Source organism: Haliaeetus leucocephalus, unplaced genomic scaffold (genome assembly GCF_000737465.1).
Source record: "Haliaeetus leucocephalus isolate CR32 unplaced genomic scaffold, Haliaeetus_leucocephalus-4.0 Scaffold162, whole genome shotgun sequence".
Classification (NCBI taxonomy): domain Eukaryota; kingdom Metazoa; phylum Chordata; class Aves; order Accipitriformes; family Accipitridae; genus Haliaeetus; species Haliaeetus leucocephalus.
This window is the reverse complement of record NW_010972598.1, coordinates 525,396-539,670: the sequence shown is the minus strand read 5'-3', so window position 1 is coordinate 539,670 and position 14,275 is coordinate 525,396. Positions and strand designations below refer to the sequence as shown.

Below are 14,275 nucleotides of genomic sequence, written 5' to 3'. Positions count from 1 at the left end.
CCTAATACTTATTATCAATTAAATTAGGTGTTGTAAATTGATAATTAGGTATTGTCAATTAGATTGTTTGGTAGGAAAAAAACCCCTCTGAAAATTGCAGATATTCTCTCAAACATCAAGTCAATTCAAATTATACAGCAAAACTAATAAATACTAAACATTTTTGTAAAGCAAGTAGGTCCTAATGAAAAGACACCAAAATCATCGAGAAGCTTCCCAATGCAATAAAAAGCATTTGATTTCCTTTTTCCTTGAATATTTTGATTTCCAGACTAGAAGTTAACTTCATTGTATTCTCATGATGGCCTCACACTGTTCCTTTATCTCCACCAAGGCTTGCATCAGGCTGTGATCTGTCCCGTGGGTCACCTTCATAATATTATAGGCCTTGAGGAGAGAACAGAAAGGGACGTGTTAGTCATTGTGCAGACCATGAGAAGGGGTTGGTCCTTGCAGTGGGGAAGGGATATAAGTACTGGTCTTCAAGTGGGTGCCAGCTGGGGGCTTGAATGCATGGCATAGTAGAAATAGAAGTGAAGCATCCCAAAGTGTATAATGATTTGTCCCTGACAAAGGAGGAGGCACTGACAACGCATTATTCTTAGGTGTTAAAGTCCATGAATATATTGCACAGATGGATGTTTGGAATAGTTGAGGAAGATATTTTTTGCACTGAGTCATGAAGACCATTTTAAGAGCGGTCAACTACTGCACCCAAGGTTTTGATATGTTATTTAAAAGACTGTGATGGTCATGATGTTAGTAGCCTCAAAGTCCTGTAAATAGAAATGGATTAATGCTTAACCAATGGAATAAAGTGCCTTAACTGTATCAGGAGAAACTATGCATAGCATCAAACAAATCAGTACACTAATAGTTTCACTCTAAAAAGGCATGCAGGTGAATGGGTCTTTGCTGCTTTTGCCAGGGATTATTTTCTCTGTGTGTTTGTCATCTTCTATTGCTAGGCCAATTTACGCTTGCTGATATTGCCTGTAGTGTTGCTGATTCCCTGCCACAGATATGTCTGAAATGCTCTTTGCCCAGCTCATGTTTAGATCATCACTTTTCATATGACATTTATGCTTCTTTCTATTAAATTCCTTGTGCAAGGAGAGAAGTACCAGATGGAAATGGATTCAGCAATTCTGAAGAAAGAACAAGGGAGCTAGAAGTGCACTGGTAGGAGAAAAGACATCAGAGATTTTTCCTCACCCCAAACTGAGGAATTGTAAAAAACTAAATGCAGCCTGTGTTTCAATGGGTTCCTGGTCCAGTCAGCTGAAAAAATTCAGCTAAATCAGCTTTGGATTGCAGAAAAAGGATCTTTTCGGAAACAAATGTTGAGGAAGGGGCCTCATTTAAATTGGAAAGATAAACATAAAAATAAATATATTCTTTGGTGGAATGACGGAAAGCCTACTTCCAAATTCTAGAGACTGGCAAGTATATGGAAATTCTAGCACAGTTTATTTTTGCTTCAAATTAGCTAATTCTTAAAAGAAGAGGAAGGCAGCAAAAGATTGAAAGAACAAGTTGAAATAGCAGTCAAAACAAATCAGAGTATGCAAGGAGCTCTAAAAAGAGTCAAATATATTCTGAGCTACCACAATGCCCTACTACTAAATGATAAAACACCCGGTTAAACAGAACAATGGAAATGCTTTCATCACCATTAGAAATGCCCAAGAAATGTGAAATAAAATCAGAAATCCTGATTTTTTGCATATTTCTATTTTAGCAGAAATACAAAGCTGGTCATGTTTTTGCAAAATGTTTGCAAGTAAGTCATAATTATACTCCCTGAAAAGACTACCTAAACTGTTCTTCATGTTCTGCTTTTCCTAATTTAACATATTGAGAAAATGTTGTAAAGAATAGATCATAGAAGTATTTCAGCATAGTGGAGTGTGAGGTATTAAGCTGTACAAGAGCTTTTTTTTAAAAAAAATAAATAATTTAAAAAGTAGTGTAAAAAGCAAGAATAAGAGCTAGTCCTTCCCTGGCTGAGACAGTGGGATGGAGAAAGATGAACACTTGCATGGTATTGGAATCCCTGCATAGTGCAGAGCAGGGTAGCTGCAGGTGGGATCCTGTGCATGTTGCAGTGCAGCAACACATAGCTGCGCTCAGGCTAACTAGAAAGGACAGGATCACCCTAGAGCACAGTGGCCAGGTTAATTGGCCATGGATCCACACACACTTGGTGCACAGTGTTAGCATGCCCTGGCCAAGAAAGCTGCTGGATTTATTGTGAATGACCCGTGCTAGAGCTGTGCATTTGGATACATCCGAGTTGCAGTCCCAAGGGTAGCTGACCTTGATCTTTGGTTCAACTACAGGACAGAGGTCAGGCAGGGAGTGATGGACCTGGACACCCTGATGCAGGGCCAGAGACGTCCATATGGATATGCCTCCACTAAAAGGCAAAAATCCTTAATATCAAACCTAATCTTGAGATAATGCTACCATTGCTGACTTCTCTCTCACCGCTAACATTTCCTTTCTGTTTCCTTTCTTTCCTCAGTATAGCAGATAAGTACACCCGGTCTTTATCCTTTTGTTTCCTCAGAGAAAAAATCATTTTCATGCAATGCACTGTCTCACATGCTGCAGGAGGAGTCAGAACCAGTTGCATCAAAGTTAGAATAGCAATGACTTCTGTAATCCCCGAATTAAACCGGCATCAAGTTATGTAGTTGTTTTTGCAAAGGTCAGTGCAAAACTGGGGACAATTTCACCTCCCAAGCAAGGGATTGTTTTACTGGGCAGAAGCAGGAACATGCAGGCTCTCTGAACACTCCCCTGCTCTCCTAAATCGCCCAGCTAATCAGCAAAGTCGAGGCTGAGCAGAGTCTTGTGGTCTGTGTGGTCTTCCTCTCAGCTAAAAGAACAAATCTAATTATGAAAAACTATAGTAATCGTGAAACAGCAACACAGGCCACAGTGTCATCAACCACATACTGTCTCCCTGAAGAATATAAAACCTATTAGATTAGTGGTATGGCTGTTACTCCATGAATGCAAATGAAATGCAGCACAGTCATTTGTGCCTGATTTGCATGGGGATGGGACGGGATGCTGTCCTGGTTTCAGCTGGGATAGAGTTTATTTTCTTCCTAGTAGCTGGTATAGTGTTATGTCCTCAATTCAGTATGAGAAGAATGTTGATAACACACTGGTGTTTTCAGTTGTTGCCAAGTAGTGTTTAGACTAAGTCAAGAATTTTCCAGATTCTCTCCCCCATCCCACTGGGTGGGGGGGGAAGCGAGTGAGCGGCTGCGTGGTGCTTAGTTGCTGGCTGGGGTTAAACCACGACAGATGCCCATCACCACAGCTGCAGGGAACTGTGTGCAGATGCAGGACGGCACCGCTCCATCACAGGGAAAGCAGAAAGCAAATGGCCACGTGCCAAACTGGCATGAAGTGAAGGCCAGCATTTCAGAGGGAGTATCTGTGTTTTTCCAGCTCTATGGATTGAAGGGGACACTTGTTAAAGCAGGCATAGGAAAACCAAAAACTATCATAGTTACTATCAACCACAGCTGGTAAACAATTCAGCATTTGAAGCATGCACCTAGAGAAAGGGGATTTCTTCAGTGCTGCTGTGAAACCTGGCGGGGGTACGTTACCCCAATTCCTGTGCTTTTTGCCTCCACACCAGGGATTACAGTTAAGAAGGGAAACAATATTGTACCTATTGCAGGCCTTCATGAGACAAGACAGCCACGCTCATCAGCTCATGGGAGGACAAAGGTGCTCCCGCGACCGTGCCAGCAAGTGCAGGGTCTGCGGGGGAAACTGGTCAGTGTCGTACATGTGTGCATCCTCCTGCCTGCTCGTCCTCATCCCCACCAGCTATCGCTCAGTGGCTGGGCACCACTGCCCCTGCTCAAGGAAGTGCATGGGTACAGGCAGCCACCTCCGCCACCACCACAGCCCAGAGGATGGAGCAGCAGCCGAGACAAGGCACTGCAGCACTCACCGGCTCGCTTCGAGGAGACGATGCTTGGAAACGAAGTCATCTCCTTGAATCCAAGCCTTCCTCTTCACCCTGCCTGTCCTCCCAAACCGAGTCCAGCTCCACTCAGGTTATGGGCAACCAAAGAGGTGAGCTTACAGTGCTGTGAAGGTAATGAATGACACCTAACAAATATTTATGCTAATGAGCGCACCCCAGGACAAATCTATACACTTGCTAGGGGCTCCCATGATCTCCAGAGATGCTGTCCCGTCCTGGGCTCCTGCAGGAGTGCTGCTTCCCAGTCGAGAAACTTTTCTGTTCACAAGACAGCTTGTTGCAACTTTCGTTATTGCTGTTTTTTACAGTCATTCCAGGATCTTTAAATTAGGTTTGTCAGATGGGGGTCCAGCTCTGGTCTTTTGCTGACAAAGGTTTTCCTGATCTGTAATTCCATTTGTCCTCCACCATTACATCTTTCATATATATATGTATATAAATTTAAAAATGATACATTGGTTGTACAATAAACTGAGGGCTACCTTCAGGTTTTATTCCAGGAGTATTGCCTCTCTGTAACAATTCTGTTTCCAAAACCTGGCAAATAAGGTTCTGCAGGGCCTAATATACTTTTAGGGGGTGATTTCATTTTAATAGGTAACATAAAGCCCTCCATATTATTTAAGCCTTCTTTGGGGGTGCAGGGCAGAGAGCTAAACCCAAAGGGCACCGAGTAAGGTGGTTATGATAGTGATTCATTTTCGGTGGCACAGAGAGCAGCAGTAAGGGCGGGCTGCAGAGCTGTGTATGAAGATCTACTGGTCTTAACAGACTGCGCATCTGATGCAGAGAGGCTGTCAATCTCCAGCAGCTCTGAGGCTGTGCCTGATTAAACAGGATTTATATGAGTGAGGTGAATTTCACTCAGATCTCAATTCCTCTGCACCTTCCACATCCTTCTCCTTAATGCCACGCTGAAATTAGTCTGACGAGGGCTCCAACAGGGTGCTATTCAGTGTCAGAGTGTATTAAGGAGAGTAATGAAGCAGAGAAGGTAATCGCGTTTCTGCTCTGAGCGTGTGGCACGCTCTGTTGACACATCTAATCACAAAGGGCTGAACTGTGTTCTCATATAACTCTAGGACAGTATCTGAGTTATACTAGGAATCGCATCCTTTACTTGCAACAAACTGGGAATTATATCTTGCTCTAATTTGTTCCAGTGTAGACAGCAATGAAGAGAATCAGTTTCAGATCTCATCCAAAGCAGCGTTGTGTCCTATGCTTGCAAGTTGCATGGAGAAAGAGGATGACAAGAAGCTTTTCCTCCTCTCAGCTGTGCTCCCAGAGAGTGGGAGTTCAGTCTCTCCCTGTCTCACGCACGTGGGTGAAAAGGGGGACGCTGAACAGGGAATAGGCAAAACCGCAACAGGATTAGTTTGTAAATGGTTCTGCATTTCAGCTGTAAAGCTGTGTCCTTGTGGACCACTAATGGCTTGGAGACCACAGTTAGACATGCACTGAGGTATGGCATAGAATGGTAAGCAGCACCTTATTGTCCCTTTTCAGGGAAAGAGGAGATCACAGAAACCTTGAAAAAAGGTTTCTGTGTTAGGCATTGCTCAGCATGCAAAGGATAATACAGTAGCAATCTGGCTTGCAATGGGCAACTTCTTCACTAAAAACATACGAAACCCCACCACAACTTCCATCTTCACTGATGAGCAGCATTCAGATGTCTCTAGGGGAATTCACTCCAGTTTAATTTAATGCAGTATCATATTAGAAATGCAATTAGAAGAATGCCTGTTGATATACTGCAGCAGTATCAATGAAAATAGAAGCTCCTCTGACTGAAGTCTCACTCCACCTGCTAAAAAGGAAAGTCTGAATGTTTGGAAATTAAAATATTATGGGGGAAATAGCAGAGCAGATTACCTGGCACATGACAGATATATGACTTACTTCTGCATAATGCATAGAAAATAGAATCTGCTTTTTAATGGTCAGAATTGGCCATAATTTAAGTTAAATATATCAAGTGAAGATTTAACTTACCAAGACTTAGTAAGACTGGCATCATATTAAATACTAATTTATTATTTCAACATGTGGAAATTATCAGTTATTCAGCTTGCATAATTAATCAGATGTTAAAACCAAATAGATATGGGGGTTGAAAAAAGTAAGTACAAAATACGAAGTTATCTAGAGAGTCATGGCTGATACTAATCTTATAGGGGATCCAGGCAGGAGTAAAAACCACTTCTTCCCCCCATCCCCCAGCAGACACCCATCCCCTTCTATCCCAAGCAGCTGCCCTAACTCTGCCACAAGACTAGCTCTTCCTATAGTATGGACATTAAACAAAGGGGACATACAGCTAACCTCTGCTCTTCTTTCCAACACTGGTGCCAGCACTGGGGCCCTCTCCTGCCCAGCAGCAACAGGCAAGTAGCTGGGCTGGGTGGCTTTCTGCAGCACCCAGCAAAGGCAATGAGGAGGCTGCATCAGGCACTGGTGGTGGGCTGAGAGACAAGAGGGGGAATCGCACAGAGCACATACTGTCTTCAGGCCAAGCTGACCACAGGACAATCAATAATACAAGGGAATAAGCATAAGACCGATTTGAGGGGAACTGGAGGCAGTGCATCTTCAAGGGGGCAAAAAACACTCTAGCAGTGATTGAGGGCTTGAGATGGGAAGCAAGTGAGAACCTACGTCCTGAGGACATGTTGCACATGGAAGGGGATTCTTCAATATATTTAAGATGATACTAACAGCAATATAATGGCAGGACAAATAAGAGCCTGGGGTAGGAGGAAATGAATAGAAAAGTCAGCTCAGGTACAAGAAGGATGGCTTAAAGCTGAAATGTAACTAGCAAAGCACGAGCTGCAAAACCAGATCAAAGAAGAGAAAGATGATGAAAGATATAGAAACAGGAGGGATCAAGAAGCACGCCTGTTGATTTGAGTGTGGCTCACAATAAAATACAAGCATTAAAGGCAAAGTTCTCCAATCTGAAATCACAGTTCCCTGACAGGGAATAAGGAGGGTAGAAACTGCAGCTCTGCTCCTGTTCTTGTACTTTCAGTGCTCCCAGATTCACTTTGCTACGGTGAGAAGGAGAGTATGAGGCACTGAGGTATTTTTGTCTCTTTGGCTCTAATAGTAATTTTTCATTCAGGCACCTCTGAGCTATCGAACTGTAATTAGCGGTGACTGATACTGGAGGAAGTCAGTGCCTGAAATGCTGAGCAACAGTGACCCATCACCACACTCAGCTGCAGCCTGGGGAAACACCACTGATGGAAAAAGCAGTGAGGAGTATCCAAAGGTATAAGGTACAGTCAGAGCAGAGGGGGTGGGCACGGCAGGTTCCGGGGAAGTGAGGGAGGGGGACAGAGAAGAAACAGTTCACAATACTGACCTGTTTCAAGGTCTCCAGCGCTTGAGGAAACATGTCTTGACTGTACTGCAGTTTGCCCACTCGCATCAGCTGGACAGCCCTCAGTGGATGGAAACCAGGATAATAGAGTCTGCAGAGGAAAAGGAGGAAAATGTGTCACTGTCAGCTCTCACCTTCACAGTCATTGCCTCTGCGGAGAGCTATTAGGGTGGGACTGCAAAGTCATTGTGAATGTTAATAAGGTACTCAGAGAAAATTAGCTGCACTACTGAGAAGCATGAAATACTGAGGGGAATTAGCAAATTATTACTCTCCATCTCAGAGGAATGCCTTTAACATTATCCTGTTAGAAAGTGACGGGAGTGGGATTATTTAATTCATTACTGTTGGATAATATAATAGCATTTACTGTACTTAGTGTTGCAAACAGAGGTCGTTCACAATTTCAGGTCTCTGGAGAGGTATAATTTTAAGAGGAAGCTTCAGCAGGGAACCCAGTCCTGGATCCTCCAAGATGAAGGAGAGGGACTGCAGGGAAAACAGGTATGTAACATCGAGGCCACTGTTTCTGAGGGTTTGCTTGCTGGTCCCTGTTGCAGAAAGAACTAGTGCTGCATGGTCAAGGAAACATCTTGGCTTGGCTTGTGCATGTAGGCAAGGTGTTTGCTAGCGTGATGATACACATTCTGTTCTTACTCAATTAATTTCACAGAAGCAGAGGTTTTCCATCAATCTCACTGGAGTTAATAAAAAAAGAACTATGCTCTCTTTTTTTCTAGGAAGTAGATGGAGAGCAATGTCATCATTAGTTCCTCTCAGGATGTTCTTGAAAAGTCCATGTTTTCATGGTGGTCACTCTGCATTTCCAAATCCTGCTGGCCCTTGGCTCACAACACCTGAATCTCACCCCAGCCCTGTGTCCTGGATGTGGAGAGCACGGCATCTCGGAAGAGCAACCTGGGGGCCGCAGAAAGCTGTGGACGTGACTTGCCTGGAACTGGCCAGCAGGAAACATGAGGTGAAGGGACACACCTGGAAGTTAAGTCAAGTCACCTGCAAAAGATCTTAGATCTTTTTTGACTAACTACACAAATGAAAGAATAAAAGCCTTAAGCATGACTCACCAAAGACAAACGTCCTATTTGATCAAACAGTATTTTATTTCCTCAAGTACACCAGCAGTGTGCTTGAGAAGTGTCTAAAAAAATACAAAACTGTTACAACGGCAGGAAGAAGAGCAGACAAGCTTCCCAAAATCTATTCTTTGAAGAATTTTTTTGTGTGTTTACGCCAACCTATGATCATAGGACTTCATGGGAATTGCTAATGAATGATCGCAGTCAGAAAGACACTTAAATCTGCATAGGTATGATTAAATGTATGCTAAGACATTAAACGATGTAAATTTGTATAATGTATAGGAATCCTCTGCGAAGTGTGCATGCAAATGAGTGAGTTATCTTTCTCCATTATTTTTCACTAATGAAAATGCAAACACAATTAAATACAAGTAATTGTTTAAATTGCAGTGTATCTGGCTGTCCTTACAAATCTCAAATGCAGATGTGTAAATATCATGGAAAATATTTTCACACCCCTTTTCTGCTGATCCCATGCAGTTTCAGTGAAGACACACACAAACACATGGGACACATGCCTGGCAGGATCTCAGGAGCAACAGCTCTTGATCTGTCAAAGCCTGTCACGAAGCAACAGAAACCAACGCCTCAATGAGAATAATCCATCCCGAATTGCCACAAGCACCACTTGTTCAGACCCCTTGTGGGTTGCATTCAAAAACGCTGGAGAGCCAGCAGACAAGAGAGAAGAAAAACAATAGCACTTAGTCCAAACTGACCACTCAGGAACTTCAAGGATCTGGTTAAACAAACACTGGAAAATTATCAGTAGGTTTATTTTTAGATTTTCCTTCTGGTTATATTATCAATTAACATGGTGCTATCTGCTACTAGTTAAATAAGGAGAAAATGGAACTAAGTCAGAGATTTTTAGTGAAGAGTAATAGAAATTTCAGTGCTAACACAGCACAAATGGGAATAGTGAGCTCATGCACAACTTTGTAAAAATTGTAAAAAAATAATGCCTATACAATTGCGTACTTCTGCCCTCCCCTGTGACTGCTGCAAAGGAAGGAGTTAAAAGGTCATTCCCTCTCCTCTGGGGCACTGAAATACCAGGATGCCTGGGGCAAGGATCACGGCCACAGGAGAAGGAGCCAGGGAGGCAAAGACTTTGGCATGAGATAACTCATCTTTGCAGTCCCCACTAGACTGTCTCCACTGTATCCTGACAGGTCTGATTCTTTTACCACTGCTCCTTCACAGCCTCTTCACATCTCCTTCAGTCCACTCCCTTACCTTTCATACTTTCAACCATCTTTTGAATGTCTCTCCTTGTCCTCTCCCTCCTGAATAACCAGCCCCATCCAAAACACCAACACAGTGAACTTGGGTCCTGTCTTGCCTGCAGCCACTGCAGGGATGGCAGCTTACGTAGACAAATCCAGGCTATGCTTTAGTTCAGCAATGTGGCACCCGCTAAACTTCATGTGGGTCCATTAGAATTCAGAATCTGCCCCTCCATGCAAACAGGTTTCTTTCTATAGATCATACATTCATCTGCAGTCAATAAAGATTTAGGGCTGTGGTATACGCAATACCAAGGAAGACAGGCGGCAATTTAGCAATGTCAGGTACTCGGCCCACACTACCAGCCATAAACTAAAGCAAGTGAAAATTTAAGATGAGGACACAGAAGGAGTAAGTGTGAGACAAAGAGCCCTGTGCTCATAAATATTTACAAAGTTGTTTTACTGAGCTGATTTATGCTCTGATCTTATGCATGTACATAGTTACATTTTGCAAGCCTTAAAATTGACATTTGAAACAACTGTTTATTATCATGTTCTGGAATAAATCTATTAAACGATTGGAACACCTTTTGTGGAAGCACATCCATTGAGTGAGTTTACTACAGAAATCCAGACAGCTTGCAGCTCTTCTGGGAGACATGTAAGTGGGAAAAATGCTGCTGGCTTCTTCCAGGCATCTCTAGGATTCAGCATGACGAAAAACTGGTATGGCAGAAGGAACTAAGAAGCGGTGTCAGGTATTTGTGAGCCAATTCATTATCCCCAAGCATTGCTCTGAACAAAACAAAGTAGATAAATTTAAGAATAAGGAAGATGTTTACCAGCCAAGGAACTGGTACCTAAAGACTGTCAACAAGAGACAAAGACAACTATAGAGAAATACATGCTGTAAAACACCTTACAGCTTGGGAAGAATAGGATTTCAATCTGAAAAGGATTTTATGAGATTCACTGGGGCCTGAGGGACAGGAAGGGAAACAGTAACATACTGAAAGCTGAAATAAAGATACGTCTGTGGAGTGATGTTTCCTGGCCCTTGGCACTGGTCAATGCCCAGTAGTTCACTTGCAAAGAGAGATTGAACAGAATACAACAACTAACAAGTAAAGCTGCACTGTAAACAAGAGAACTGGAGGAGGCTGAGAAAGATCTGTACATTTTGTATCACATCTTCTGCTTATATAAGGCAGCACAGCTTTGTTCCCTTCTATGACTGACAGCATCCATGCTGGCCTGTCCCTCCAGCCTGCCCTCCTGCCTATCAACTGGTGTCCCGTCCCCCCCCCATCCCCCTCCGTCCCCAGTTTTGTGACATCTGCAAACTCCACAGAAATGCCTTCTGTTGCCTCCTCCTGGTCATTGATAAAGATGTGAAACAGGATGAGTCCCAGGACAGACCCCTGCGGTACCCCACTGTTACTGGCATCCAAACAGGGTACCACCCAACAGCCATGTCCTCTCACCCCCACCACCCAACCAATTTTTTACCTATCATCTAGCTCTCTACTCACCTGGACTGTAGCATCCTAACTTGGATGTTAACTCCCTGATCTTCTCGATCTTGCAAAGGTAATAGTGAGCAAGTTGGCCAGCTCTCTCAATGCCTTTGCTGGAGGTAGCCGTTGGGTCTGATGGGTTTGGAGGGGTCACACTCTCTCAAGTAATCCTTGGCTCAACCCTTATTCTTGGATGTGCCTGGGGGACTTCATAGGTGAACAGTGAGGCAAAGAAGTCACTGTCTAGCTTACTATTCAAAACCTGAAACGAAAGCTATTTCCTAGTCTCAAGTAGCCTGCACCAGTGTTTCACTGGTCCAGGCACCAGCAGTTCCTGCATTTCATTCACAAAATACAAGGACACCAATTTTCACTAGGCAAAGATATGGCTCATACTTTTTAAAGCAATAGCTGCTTCTAATACACCATGAAATCGATAGCTCCTATTTGTAATTCAGCCACAAGGTTTGCCTTGATAAGCCCCAGAGCAGACACTGATCATATACTTTATAAAGAAAAAATTATTTTTCTTCATTCTATATATTAGCTCTGAATCTCTCCAAGTAATCCCTTGTATTCTCATGTAAAAAAGACAACCCTTGACAAATCTTAGCCAGTTCCTTCTATTTCTTAATACTGTAGTTCCTTAATTTCACTCAACTTATTTCCCATTACAGGGTAAATGATCAGAGCTTTTGTGTTCTCTTGTGAATCAAAGCCTAGTATTAAAAAAAGAGACTATGCAAAATCACTGCCTTTTCTGATGCCTCATATTTTAAAATAAATAGACGCCTACCACCATTTCTTGTAAATCAGTCTGTGGGGTTAACATTTACACTGTTGTCTTTAGCCTGATGTAATTAGAAGCAGGGAGGATTTATAAAACCTGAAATAAGGGTTTAAAATGGAAATGTTACAAGGCTCTTTGATATGGTGACATGTAAAAAGTGATGCTATACATAACCGTAAATTGGTTTGCAGTACCTTTTAGTGCAAGTAAATATGACAGCATAAAAGACATAAAGCAATTTTAGGAGCCCCAGCAACAGAGGAGGATTTAAGAAGAGGCTCCCAGGCTTCAGCAAAGGTGGTGAGCAGAATGCAAAGGGGACAGCATCAGCCTCATAACAGAAACGTACTCACTATATTTGTGGAAGCGTTCACCAAAAATATAGCACCCAGTAAGTTCAACTTTCTCTTCTTTCTCTGACTCATTCTTGATTTCTGAACTGCTCAGTATTTGAGTATATTCATTAAAGCTGTTCACTGAACTGGAGCCTAGGAATTATTTTTATGTTGTCCAGTTATTTGTTTTTTCATTATTCAGTGATGTGAGACTGGTCATCTAATTCGCATGCTATTATTTCTACTCCCTGGCTGGGATGATCAATGGGTTCTAAATATGGGAATTATGAGAAACATTTTTAGGACAATTTTAAGGACAAATTATTATTTGTGCTAAAAGGTATGAAACATTTGGTATCTATCAACATTTCCAGGGAGGAACCAGTTATTTTATGAATAGTTCAAGTAATCATATGCCTCAGGAACAGAAGACAGGTAAACTATCTGTGCTTATTTAGGAGCTTACAGATCTTAATGCTAAAGGTGCTGCAGCTGTTCAGCCCGACCTCCTACACAGAATTTCACTTAGCAATTCCTGCTCCGAAACCAGCAATTTGAGGCTGAAATAGTGCTTAACAAGCAATGCTCTACTTCTAGAAAATAATCTTAAGCAGCTTTATACATTATTTGCTCAACAATAGCATTTTTTTAATAAGCACAAGCCCTGTGCAAGAGTTTTGCCTGGGATGGAACAAGGTTACAAGGTTATTTTGGAAGGAAGTGGGAACGTGTTATTGATACTGGACTAAGTGACTCTGTTTTGCAAGCTAAGTATTAGAAGTCTAGTTGGAACTGTAAAATTTCTAAGGGCAATATCTCTATATTAACCTGTGTATAATCTTTAGGGATCCCTGTGAAAGTCTTCCAAAAGAATACTGACCTGGCTTCCATGTTAATAATGTTTTTTTTTCTTGGAATAATAATGGATTTAGCCTGTTATTCTTTCTCTCTCTTTCTCCCTCTCTTTCTTTTCTTCTCTTAACATCTTTTCTTCTCTTAACAACTTCAGATTTATCATGGATGACCAGATAAATTTAAATCAGTTCAGTACCTTACAACTCCCCTTATACCTTCTGCAGCAGCCATGTCATTTTTGGAGTATCAGACTAAATCCTTTACCTGTGGCAGCCCTGATATAGTCCAGCTGCCCTGAAATGTTTATTGTCCATTTTATCTCCTCATCACAGTGTCTCATGGAGAGGATCAAAGCATCAGTGAGCAGTTTAATGCTGGCATCACTCTTTTCTAATTTTTCCCAGATTTGACCTCTCTCACTTGGATTTTGGGATTGGCTCCTCAGCACTAGCAGGGAAGTTTTCCTGGAGGTAACTGCTAGTGCACATCCCTAAAGCATTAGTAGAAGCTCCATGCTAGAAAATCTCTTACAAACTAAAGCAGGAAAACTTACTTTCTGTTACTATTACATAAAACTATTAATTACCCCTAAGAGACTTACTCTTCTTCTGGCTTAACCGAATAACAGCAGGAAGTCGGCATCATTTTCTGAGCCAGCTGGGGCCTGATATCAGTAGATGTGTAGATCTAACAGCTCCGATCAGAGTTAATTTGAAAGTCTCCATACTCTTATAATATATCCTGGCTGTACATTTTTGCAGTCTAATTTACATGTGCTCTCTATCTGTATTATTGCTGTATTGCCAAAACTCTCGGTATCCCCAATATTGAAATTTTCACCAACGACCGCAACTCATGTACGAGCCTCATCATACTAAGTACTAAAAAGCTCGGCATGACAGCCTTTGTTCTGCACAGATAAGACATGGAGGCCCAGGCAAATGAACTGGTTTGTCCAATGTTACAAGAGAAAAATTTCTGGGAAAGCTGAGTTGAACCTAGATGTCATTGTAACTTTAGAATGTTTTTTGGTT

At 42.2% G+C, this 14,275-nt stretch overlaps 1 protein-coding gene across 1 annotated transcript in view; it reads right to left on the bottom strand.

The window, feature by feature from the left end:
- Window positions 1-243: 243 nt before the first annotated feature.
- SMYD3 (SET and MYND domain containing 3) overlaps window positions 244-14,275 on the bottom strand; it is a 385,869-nt gene continuing 371,837 nt past the window's right edge. Inside the window, exons 11-12 of the mRNA XM_010562938.1 lie at window positions 7,395-7,503; window positions 244-387 (exon numbers count right to left, since the gene is read on the bottom strand). Coding sequence (XP_010561240.1) covers window positions 286-387; window positions 7,395-7,503 — 211 coding nt within the window. The 3' untranslated portion in view covers window positions 244-285. The remainder of the gene's footprint in view (window positions 388-7,394; window positions 7,504-14,275) is intronic.